This window comes from Pristiophorus japonicus, chromosome 2 (genome assembly GCF_044704955.1).
Source record: "Pristiophorus japonicus isolate sPriJap1 chromosome 2, sPriJap1.hap1, whole genome shotgun sequence".
Taxonomy (NCBI): domain Eukaryota; kingdom Metazoa; phylum Chordata; class Chondrichthyes; family Pristiophoridae; genus Pristiophorus; species Pristiophorus japonicus.
Genome location: NC_091978.1, coordinates 239860072 through 239872810, shown reverse-complemented (window position 1 = coordinate 239872810; position 12739 = coordinate 239860072). Strand labels below are relative to the sequence as shown.

The 12739-nt window shown below is 43.5% G+C and overlaps 1 protein-coding gene across 1 annotated transcript in view; it reads left to right on the top strand.

Annotated features, from left to right (window-relative positions):
• fras1 (Fraser extracellular matrix complex subunit 1) overlaps positions 1-12739 on the top strand; it is a 757390-nt gene that overhangs the window by 432891 nt on the left and 311760 nt on the right. Inside the window, exons 17-18 of the mRNA XM_070871094.1 lie at positions 2370-2510; positions 7190-7375. Coding sequence (XP_070727195.1) covers positions 2370-2510; positions 7190-7375 — 327 coding nt within the window. The remainder of the gene's footprint in view (positions 1-2369; positions 2511-7189; positions 7376-12739) is intronic.

Sequence of the window (12739 nt, the reverse complement as noted above, 5' to 3'; positions counted from 1 at the left end):
AGTTAAGAGGGGGAAAATAGAATACGAGAGGAAGCTTGAAGGGAACATAAAAACTGACTGCAAAAGCTTCTATAAATATTTGAAGAGAAAAAGATTAGTGAAGACAAACGTAGGTCCCTTGCAGTCGGATTCAGATGAATTTATAATGGGGAACAAAGAAATGGCAGACCAATTGAACAAATACTTTGGTTCTCACGAAGGAAGACACAAATAACCTGCCGAATGTACTAGGGGTCGATGGGTCTAGTGAGAAGGAGGAATTGAAGGCTATCATTATTAGGCGGGAAATTGTGTTAGGGAAATTGATAGGATTGAAGGCCGATAAATCCCCGGGTCCTGATAGTCTGCATCCCAGAGTACTTAAGGAAGTGGCCCTAGAAATAGTGGATGCATTGGTGGTCATTTTCCAACAGTCTATCGACTCTGGATCAGTTCCTATGGATTGGAGGGTAGCTAATGTAACACCACTTTTTAAAAAAGGAGGGAGAGAGAAAACGGGTAATTATAGACCGATTAGCCTGACATCAGTAGTGGGGAAAATGTTGGAATCAATCATTAAGGATGAAATAGCAGTGCATTTGGAAAGCAGTGACAGGATCGGTCCAAATCAGCATGGATTTATGAAAGGGAAGTCATGCTTGACAAATCTTCTGGAATTTTTTGAGGATGTAACTAGCAGAGTGGACAAGGGAAAACCAGTGGATGTGGTGTATTTGGACTTTCAAAAGCCTTTTGACAAGGTCCCGCACAAGAGATTGGTGTGCAAAATCAAAGCACATGGTATTGGGGGCAATATACTGACGCGGGTAGAGAACTGTTTGGCAGACAGGAAGCAGAGAGTCGGGATAAACGGGTCCTTTTCAGAATGACAGGCAGTGACTAGTGGAGTGCCGCAGGGCTCAGTGCTGGGACCCCAGCTCTTTACAATATACATTAATGATTTAGATGAAGGAATTGAGTGTAATATCTCCAAGTTTGCAAATGACACTAAACTGGGTGGCGGTGTGAGCTGTGAGGAAGACGCCAAGAGACTGCAGGGTGATTTGGACAGGTTAGGTGAGTGGGCAAATGCATAGCTGTAGTATAATGTGGATAAATGTGAGGTTATCCATTTTGGAGGCAAAAACACGAAGGTAGAATATTATCTGAATGGCGGCAGATTAGGAAAAGGGAAGGTGCAACGAAACCTGTGTATCATGGTTCATCAGTCATTGAAAGTTGGCATGCAGGTACAGCAGGCGGTGAAGAAGGCAAATGGTATGTTGGGCTTCATAGCTAGGGGATTTGAGTATAGGAGCAGGGAGGTCTTACTGCAGTTGAACAGGGCCTTAGTGAGGCCTCACCTGGAATATTGTGTTCAGTTTTGGTCTCCTAATCTGGGGAAGGACGTTCTTGCTATTGAGGGAGTGCAGCGAAGGTTCACCAGACTGATTCCAGGGATGGCTGGACTGTCATGAGGAGAGATTGGATCAACTGGGCCTTTATTCGCTGGAGTTTAGAAGGATGAGAGCGGATCTCATAGAAACGTATAAGATTCTGACGGGACTGGACAGGTTAGATGTGGGAAGAATGTTCCCGATGTTGGGGAAGTCCAGAACCAGGGGACATAGTCTTAGGATAAGGGGTAGGCCATTTAGGACTGAGATGAGGAGAAACTTCTTCACTCAGAGAGTTGTTAACCTGTGGAATTCCCTACCGCAGAGAGTTGTTGATGCCAGTTCATTGGATATATTCAAGAGGGAGTTAGATATGGCCCTTATGGCTAAAGGGATCAAGGGGTATGGAGAGAAAGCGGGAAAGGATTACTGAGGGAATGATCAGCCATGATCTTATTGAATGGTGGTGCAGGCTTGAAGGGCCGAATGGCCTACTCCTGTACCTATTTTCTATGTTTCTATGTTCCTATCTATCAAAGCCAGGTGTTCAAATTAGAGCATGGGCGCCCTTAGCAAATTTCGATGTGGCCCACTCTCTGCACTATCAACACTGGTCAGCCTGCACCATGCACCTGCTCATCCCCTTTTTGCCATTTTTTACAAAATTGGAGTCATGTTGTAAAGATAAACAGCAGGCCTACTTGAAAAGGAGAAATTTGCAGGGCTATGGAGAAAGAGCAGGTAACTGGGACTAATTAGAAAGCTCTTTCAAAGAGCTGGCACTGGCATGATGGGCCAAATGGCCTCCTTCTGTGCTGTATGATTCTATGTAATGTTGGATTACATAAAACAATCCTCTCATGACATTGTGCACTTGTGCTTGTGAGTTTTGTGTTCCTATATCATTTGGCAATTCATTAGCTATAATTCATTGCTTCCTGATGTACATCTTCTATTTATGTATTTACAGCTGTCTCTGTTTCTTTGTTTCAGCATGCCATGCTTCATGTACAACCTGCGCTGGCTCTGCTCCTGTGCAGTGCACTTCCTGTTCCAACCACCTTGCCCTGCATAAAGGCCAATGCCTCATCGCCTGTCCTGAGGGATTTTACTCTGAGAATGAAGTATGCCAAGGTATGCAGTATTATCATACACACAATTGTGATACACAGTATAATGCAGTGTTATTTTTTTGACAGGGGAAGCTGAAGTAGGTCTCAGTATAAGACCTGCTCTGGAGCGCTCGTCCCATAATTCTTCAGAATTTTTGTATGTTGCACTTTTAATTGGTTATCTCTGCTATAACTACTTGATACTCAGTGTTGCTGCAGTTTCTGCAAACCACTCAATACTGACTTAATGGGGGTAATTTTAACCCCCAAAAACCTGTGGTTTGAGTTTGAGGGAGAAGTGCATTTTTTAAAAATTGCAAACCCGCCCCAACCTGTCCATCTGTTTTAACGGAGGCAGGTTGGGGGGGTGTGGGTGGGGAATCTGCTCTTAGGAGATGATTCAGTTAGTCGCTAAAATCATTTAAGGAGGCTGCATGCTTCCATTTGTACAGGCTTTTTATTTTTTACCCATTTCGGCCAGGTTTCCCGGGCCTTGACAAATCCGACAGTTGAAAGGCGACTGGAAGGGCTGGATACAAAAGATAATTGCAGTGCTTGTGGGCCAGGAGAAACGGCAGTGTTTCCTCTAGGCCCAACAAGCTTACGAGCCCCTCCTCCCGGCGATCTATCTCTCGCTCCCTCCTCTGTGCTCCCTGGCTGTGGCCTTGTGTTGCAGGCTTTCCCGCCCAACAGACAGGCAGTCTGTCAATCTGGCTAGCAATCGGGCTGGAAACCTGGTGAAAAATGTAAACGCCATTCTGCTGTTAATTTCAGCAGAACGTCCGGGAATCCCATACTTCCAGGTTTCTCGTCCGGAACTCCTCTGCATATATATCGGGCCACTGCCTGCCCTCATTATTAAATGTATTAAGTAAGGGTGCCTTGTAGTGGTCACTTTCTGATTTACTCTGGTAATTCGCTGTTGGAGGATATAACATTGAATTTACATGGACTGAAACAACTGCTATCATTTGAAGGATTTCAATTGAAATAGATTTCAAAAACAGTGAACTTAGTCATAGATCATCAAAACTGAGCACTCTTGCTCTGAGTAACCTTCCAAGCAAATATTTTTGAGAAAAAAGAACAGTATGCACCAAATGTTACTTAAAATTACCCCAAGAGTCAAAAAAAGGAAAATTGAGTGTTCTTCCATGACTGACTGCTTTAGGGCTGATAGCAATATTATTATTTGGTCCCCACAAACAGTTACAAGTTTAATGCTTGGAAGCTGAAACTGCAGTGCTGCCCCATAAAATACATTGAGATAGTTCTAAACGTTAGAATTAAACAACATAATTCACAGAAACTGAGGTTTGAACTCAGTCTGTTGCTGGGGTATTTGACTATAAATTTCTAAGGATGATTGAGAAGGGTGACACACTTCTTGTTTCTTGATGCCGATTCTGCAACACAAGTTTTCATCTCTGATTAATTATACAGCACTTTTTTCTACCAGATTAATAAATGATAGCCTTTCGCTGCGTTAAACTTGAAGCACTTCAATATCTCGAGAGCAGATTGTATTAGGAGCACGATTTTATAGCATGCAACTATTCAAATTGCAATTTTTAGAATCGGGTATAATATATTTATGAAGCACTGCAGCTTAATTAGAAGGATATTAATGAGCTTTGAATCAGCTAAAGACCAATCCCGAAGTTCTCATTTTCATTTACAAAGCGCAGCTATCTAAATTATTTTGTGGTCAGCGGCAAAGGAATGGCACTTGCCAGTCACCTCACTGATAGCTGCCCACAAAGTTTTTGTGGGCTTTAGAACACAGACTTGCTCTAGTCCACCATCTGATCCGGCGCACGCACTCTACAGGGGTTGTCTGGTGTGTGTAAGTAGGTAAAGCAACAGCATGGCTCTTCAACCAATCAGATTGAAGAATCCTCACCGAGACATGCAGAGTGTAAACCGGGATGTATAAATTAGATTTAAATCATGCATAGAAATCAGAATGAAAGATGGGATTATGAGAGGGATAAAAGAGAAACAGAAAAAGTAAAAAAAAAATATTTTTACTTTTCTTAAAATCTCCAACACGAATTAACTTCTGAAGGAATGAGACTCCACACTTGTAAAATTACATTTTCAGGACCAGAGAGGTTGTTGGGCAGTAATTATCAATTATCAATTATAACACTTAAAAATTCACTTAATCCTGAATGCACCAGTCCTAATTTTTTATGGCCTTTTTAGTGGGGAACTAGACCATTGCATATCTTTCAGTGCCGAGTCCATCTCCAAGAACTGTTACAGCGCACCCTGTAGAGGAGTGGGGTATCACTGACAGCAATTTCTGGATTTCCGCGTTTAAATGTGCACATGCGGTGGCGAAAGCCTCACCGTTATTATTAACACAAAATCCGGGCTGATGTCCTAATGACAAGTATGCTTTGCTAGTAGTAATAAAAAGAGTCTAACGTTTAAGTTTATTCAAATTCTAATTATTTTGATTGAGCCAAGGCAAACAGTAAATGATTGGATAGCCAAAGATTCTTAATAGAATTCATAATGATGAATAAAATATTTAATAAAATATATTGTCATAATTATGGAAAACTGGAGAAAGTTCTGTTAATTCTTTTAAGAAGAGTTGTTACATTTTGAAAATATTTGCACACAAACTGATTTAATTTATTAATTCCTAATTAAAACAGAGCCCCTGAATTTCCACAGGTTTGTGCAACTTTGTTCAGACATTTGAGCACAAACATTTAGGCTGACACTCCAGTGCATTTCTGAGGGAGTGCTGCACTGTCGGAAATGCCGTCCTTCAGATGAGACGTTAAACCGAGGCTCCGTCTCCTCTCACAAGTGGACGTAAAAGATCCCATGGCACTATTTTGAAGAAGAACAGTGTTCTGACCAATCAACATCACTAAAACAGATTATCTGATCATTAACACATTGCTGTTTGTGGGAATTTGCTCTGTGTAAATTGGCTGCTGCGTTTTCTACATTATAACAGTGACTGCACTTCAATAAGTACTTCATTGCCTGTAAAGCACTTTGCGACATCTGGTGGTCATGAAAGGCACTATATAAATGCAATTTCACTCTCCTGCTCTAAATTTGCCGAGTGTTCAGCGCAATCCCCCAGGGAAAAGGCATAAACATCTGAAAATGGCTTTTTTTTCCCCATTTCCATTGGTTTTGCGAATCTGCTAACTTTACAGGGCCCTATTGTTTTAGAAACAAAACCAGAAATGCTGGAAATGCTCAATGGTCAGTCCACCTCCAGGAGAGAACAGACAAGTTAATGTTTCAAGAGTAATCTTTCTTCAAAACTGGACTGGAGAAAAATTAAAGATAAACAATATTTAAAAAGGAACAGAACAAAACTCACAAGAGAGAGGAAATAGAATAATGTGTAAAGTGATTAAAAGGCAAGCAGGAAATGCAGTAAAAACATTAAAGACATTTATGAGACACGGAGAACATATGAACAGGCCATATCCCCACAATCTTAGCTATTTACATGATCTCTCTGTCTCGTAAGTGTCTTTAATTTATTTCATTATGTTTCTTCCTATTATCTCATGTTAATATCTCTTCAGCCATCAAACCATCTTGTGACAGTCTGCTGAGTGTGTCCAGTATTTTCTGTTTTAGTTTCATGTTTCTAGCACTTACAATGTTTCACTTTTTATACAGGTTATTTGGGGTATGTCACAAAGCATAATACTAAATGCCACTAGTCTGTCAAAGTGAATTGTAATTTCTTATTGATCTATTTTCTGCTCCATTTTAAAGAATATTTTTTCTCCGCTCCTTGCTCATCATTGAGCGCTGCGCAGCCCAGAGACTGGCTACATTCATTCTTGGCACGTGGGCATTGCTTGCAAAGCCAGCATTTACTGCCCATCCCTAGTTGCCCTGAGAAGATGCTGGTGGGCAATGTGCCCTTTAATTTCTTTTGCGCTGCGCAGCTCCTTTAACAGGCTGTGCGGCCCGTTCCAAATTTCGTGCATGCACGGTTTTATCAACTTTAAGCCGGCTCAATGGCTGCACAAGACCCCTGGAGTATTGTGCAATTGCGCAGCTTAAAGGGAACATTGTTGGTGGGCCTTCTCCTTGAACTGCTGATAGCTGTTTGATACTACTGAGTAACTTGCTGGGCCACTTCAGAGGGCAGTTTATAGTCAACCACATTAGTGTAGGACTGAAGTAACATAGGCCAGACTGGATATGCCAGCAGGTTTCCTTCCCTAGAGGGTATCAGTGAACTAGCTGGGTTTTTAATGACAATGTGACACTTTTACTGGTAGCAGCTTTTTATTTCCAGATTTTATTCAAACTGAATTCAAACACTCAAGCTGTCACGGTGGGATTTGAACTCACGTTCTCTGGGTTATTAGTCCAGGCCTCTGGATGACTAGTGCAGCAGCATAATCAATGCACTGTCATACCCAGCACAACCTAGGACTTTGGCTGTGTTACCTTTGTACTGGATGCTGGAGAACAGCCTGGGTGAGTGGCCTGTAGGGGTCACCTTCCCTTTTTGGGAGAAGCAGCTGGTCTCTGTCTTCTGCCTCCTTAGATGACACGGCTGAGATGGAACCCACTGTATGTGTAATATTTGATCCTTACCAATCCATGGGAGAGTTTGATGAAGCAGCACTGTTAGCTTTATAAAAATAATTAAAGCTTAAAAATTGAGATCCTCATTGTTATTTTATCCTCTCTAAGCCTGTAGCCATCTTTGCCGTGCCTGTGTAGGCCCCAAGCAGTCAGACTGTATTAACTGCCTCAAAACAGCAGAAGTCATTCAGATTCATCAGGAGACCCATGGAATAACACATGGACTACCACATGGAATGTGTGTGGCTGATTGCAAACCGCAGTTCTACATCAACAGTGCTAAAGTATGCACAGGTAAGTGCATCATGCCAGATAAGGTGCTCTTAGTTGGTTCAACTGGATTTGAGGAGCTTATTGAGGTTTAATATTACTATATTTGATATACCATATAGATATAGCTGTGCTATCTGGGAAAAATATGTATTTTGAAACTATGAAGGATGTTACAATTTAGTAATTTCATATACATTAGCTGCTTGACACAGGAGGATTTCCTATTGCCCTGAATGAAAGTTAATGACAGTTTCAAAAAACAATCTCTACTCTCAAGTAACTATCAGCCTCCAAAAAATAAAATAAACAATTAGTATTCAGGATCATAAAAAGCCCTTAGTCACGCACATATTTTCCTCATTTGTAGCTCTGGTGTAACATGTATTGTTGCCATGTGTCGGTATCTCGGTTAGTGTTAATTATTGATGAAAGAAAACTAATGGCAGCTGTTGAAAGCTGGCTTCTTTGAACCTTTGCAGGGTCGCATATACACACAACGATGAATTGTCTAGTGTAGTCCTATACCAGATCCCCTGTGATAAGCAATTTCTTTCCCCCAAAATGGTCCTCCCTTAAAGATCAGACGTTTTTAGGTTGGACTGATGGTAAGTTAGAACCACTGCTTTTAAAAAAAAATGAACTCGCCACACAAAAAGCATTAAATATAAATGCTAAAAATAGACATAAACAGCATTTTTTTATTATACACTCACAATTTCTGGTCAAAAGTCAGTATTCATTCTTATTTAAAAACTTGAGCTATGAAATTTGGCACCTTGGCAAAGTCTGCTAAGGCCAGTTTCAGCAAAATGAATGGCGGCTGCCTCACTTCTGCTTGCTTCCGGCGTGTCCCGCAGCGGCCGCCATTTTGTGCAAGTCGACAGCATGGCTGTTGCCTGAGCTCGCTAGAAAAAATGATAATGAGGCAAATTGTGATGTCAGTGTGCAACGCTGATTTGACGCATGACCTGCCATTTTGGACTCCATTCAATGCCCTTTCCAAAACATGAACAGCTGAACATGTGTTCAGCTGCACAAGGGGCCCCCACCAGTGGTATTTAAAGGGATCATCAACATATTGCAGGTGACTTGCTTTTTGATTTGTACTGGCTCTGTGTAAGTCTGTGCAACTGTTTGGAGCTTTCTACAGTTACTTAAAGTTGGTGAGGTGACATGGCATGATGCAACAAGTGGAGAAGGCCTTGCTTCTGTATTCAAAGGTTCTGCTCAGACCACTTGCTCCCAGTCATGAAGGCTCTACTTGCAGTCATCCTTCTGCTTGAGTATCTTAGGGAAATGGAGCTGAGGTAGCAAAGACAATGAGAAGATGCGTGCAGAGGGAGAAGGAGGGCCAAGAGGGTTCTCAGCAGGAGACTTTACCCACCTGCGGTCTTCTGAGAGCAGTTTTTCTACCTGCACTTGATCCAGGAGCAGTGTATTTGGAAGTTCTGCATCACCAAGGAGGTGGTCACCCAACTCTGCTACTTCCTGGAACCAGACCTGCAGCCTCAGAGCAGGGTGACGATGGTGCTGCCAGTGACCCTCAAGGTCACCTTGGCCTCAATGTTTTTGCCACCGGATCCTTCCAGACTAGAGCAGCTGTCCATTGCTGCATCTGGGAGGTCACAGAAGCTCTGTATTCCAGGAGAGGGGGCTTAATTGTCTTCTCTTTAAATAGAGAGAAACAGGAGGAGCGTGCATGTGGCTTTGCCAGTATATTGAACCTCCCTGTACACACGTAGCTTTGTGGGCACTGCACCTCAATCCTGAGATGTACTGCAACTGCAAAGGCTACCACTCACTTAATATGCAGTTGGTGTGCGACCACGCCTAGCACATCATGATGGTGAATGACCGGTATCAGCAGTCATGATGCCTTCATCCTGCACCACTCCAGTGTGCCAGCAATCTTCCAGCCACCATATCGAACCCGAGGGTGGTTGCTTGAAGACAAGGGCTGCTGACTTTCAGTGGGCGAGACTGCAGATGGCCTTGCAGGGCGACCTCTAGCAGCTCTGGGCCTAGAAGATCCGGCTGTAGACTGCACCATCTCGGCATGGGCAGCAGCAGTCAGGGCTGACTGGCTGATGGGCAGCAGCAAGGGCACTGGTGGAGTGGCAGTGGTGGGAGGATGAATGGTGTCATCCGGAGAGAGGACAGCAAGTTTTTGCTCGATGGTTCAACTACCACTCCCCCCAGGGCAGCTGTTGGAGCACAGATTGCTGGACCGTTGTGAAATCCTACAAGCCTCTTTCCACACTCGTAAACGCAGCCATGATGGCTTCAGTCTGAGCTTACGTGGAAGCAAATTGAGCCTGCATGAGAGCAGTCTGGGCTTCCACTGCAGCACTCAGACGTTAGGTCACTTACGCTTGTGCTGCAATGGAAGCTGTGACTTCGCTCATTACACCCAACATCATGGTTGAGTCTACAAGTGTGCTAATAGAGTTTCCCATCTCTTCCATCCTGGAAATCATGGGCTCAAAGCTCCGTGCAAAGCCCCGTGCAATGTTTGAGCCGGACTCCTCCATACTCCTTGACACTGACAAGCAGAACCCATGTGCGAACACATCTTCCAGGGAGCTGGCACCCGAGCTACCCTTTCCCCCTGGCCATTTGTGCCCAGTGACTCACCACGTGCAGATCTCACCTGTATACTACCATCTAAAGTATGCGCAGTGCCATTTTCTGAGCTGGTGTCTGTGAGTGTCAGATCGAATGATGTTGTCGCTTCTTCTGCACTCCACTTACACCATCAGAAGCTTGTAAGTGAGAAGAGATTATGCACTGAGGGGGAAGTGGGATGTGAGAAGAACGATTATGTATGAACATACCGTCATCAGCAATACTTTCAACTTTGCTGCTAAACATGGCCTTCATGATGGTCTCTCCAATTATATCCAGCATAATTTCCTTCAGCTCAGTGAGGTTCTGAAGATGTGCTACTCCTCCCTCTGTTGCTGCTCACATCTGTTGTGTGCCATCTTGACCTGCAAGTGAAAGGGAAGTGTGTGAGTGAGTGGAGTGCAATGTGTTTGGGTGATATGCCTGTCATGGTTGAATAGTTGGCAGTGTGTGCAAGGTGTGAGATGTGGGCATGAGGCTTGCAGCAGTAGTAAGTGTGTGAGGGTGAGGTGAAACTATAAATCTGAGGTATGAGTTGTGCTTGCTAGAGATTGTTGGTAGGTGAGTGATGGGGTTGTGGTGCATTGAGCAGCTATAATGCTAATGGTGCAGCTGATGGAATATGGCATTTGAAGATGCATTTACTTGTGTGAGGTCATGTAAACCCTGGCTGCATGCAGAGTGACAATGAGGTGCTTCTGCAACATAGCACCCCCCTTTAAGAAGTGTGAGCTTTGGCAAAGTTTTTTTGGGCAGGAGACTGCTCCCGATATTGGCCATTCTCTTGAATGCTAATCTAACCAGCAGTGCATTTAGCACTGAGCTCAGCGCACCAATCATATAAATGAGCAGGCAACACGAAATTTGCATGCTGCCTGCACCAGTTTTAACGGGCGCAAGCAGATCGTGCTTCATGCTCCCTGTGCCCGTTTTTGAGTCTAATCGAATTTCACCCCCTTGGAGTTTGTATTTATTGCTTTTCCTTGTTTGGTGACATTTTGTTTAATTATTCTAAAGACGAGAGCAAAGTTTCCATATTCTTTGCTTCAATTCTTTCCACCATCAGTGGCAGAGAATTCTTCCATCTATGTCCCCATGTTCTGGAACTCCTTCCCTAGACCTTTCATCTTGCTATGTCTTTCCCCATCTTCAAAGGGTTCCTTAAAATCTACCTCTTCAAGCACGTTTTTGGCCACCTCTCCTAAACCTGCTCTCTACTCTTACTCCTGCTCAGGTCTAAGCCACAACTGTGAAGCGCCTTGGAATGCTTCTTGCGTTAAAAGGTGCTATATAAATGTAAATTGTTATTTGCATTTTTTTTTGTCCCTGAATTTTCGTTAATAATGTTGCCTTATATATAACATGGATCACATTCATTAACTTTAATGAAAAATGACATATCAGATCAGCCTAGAGGACAGTGCTATGACCTTGGGGAGAAAATACTGTTGATTAATTATATTGCTCTATACTCAGAAAGCTTTCTGGATTGGTGCAGTGTATCAGTTCTCAAACCAACCTGAAGTGATGGTGCCCATTGAAGTCAGTGGAGCCCCAGCAGGCCATCCATGTAATCTGCGTCACTGAAGCAGCTCTGGGGAAAAGCCAACACCCAAGCTGTTAGCCTCCATGATGGTGTAAACAAGCTGAAAGATCTAGGGTAATTGTTACAAGGTGTCACACATAGTTTTTTGAGGGTTGGAGGGAGTACTTTGAACAGCAAGTTATTTCTTCAGGATTTCTTCCTTCAAGGTATAATAATAGTGTTAACAAATTATTTTTCAGTTTCATGCTGCTAAATTACCAGCCACAAGTCTTCTATTGTGCTATTATTTGAAAATGTTGGCCACGATTTTTCATACCAGGTCGGGGGACTTCCAGTGCCTGCTGGAACCTTGCACCTGGTTACAGCCCGCTCTGTCCAAGTAATTTTGTGTGGCTGGGCTTGTTAAGCCCACCCTGCGAGGATGCAAGCCAATTAAAAGGAAGTCGGCCTGATGACATCATCTGATGACGTGTCATCAGCCGGTTTCCTTAAAGGGACCATGCCCACATACATTTTGACAGTTATGCTGTCTGGGTTCTGCAGCGTTGAAGTGCTACAAACATTAATAAGCACTGCACAAAGGTGCACAGCTGTACCCAGGCTCTCCCATCACTCCCTCCAGATGCTTATGGAGGAAGTCACAGCATGCAGGGAGGTTCTTTTCCCTTCTAATGGGTGGAAGAGACCTCCCCAGGACACCAACACAGCCTGGTTGCAAATTGCACAGGAGGGCACAAGCAGGGATGTTGTCAGGAGGACCTGGCTGCAGTGGCGCAAACCTTTCAATGATCTCAGTAGATAATGAAACATTACCGCAAAGCCACACTCAACCTCATCCTGCTGTGTCACTCCACATCCCCATCACTCTTCCTTCCCTAGCCTACTCCTGCACATCCTTACTCACACCAACTTACCTTGCACCTCCACCCATCCCTCTCTATCTAAATGATCACATCCTCATCTCAGTAGCCACCCCTCACACTCACACTCAATCTAGTGCAATCATACCAAATAACAACATACATGGGTAGGCACTTGGGTGTTATCACCAATGCTGATGTAAAGTTTCAGCTAATGTGTTGTCAAATATTTAAATCTTTATTTTCAACACTTTGCCTTTTTGGACAGCTCTATGTGCACTTTTGGAAGTTTCTTAGTGAGTTGCAGTGAATGGTGAGACATAATGGTACCCCGGCCCCCCCCTCCAATGGTGA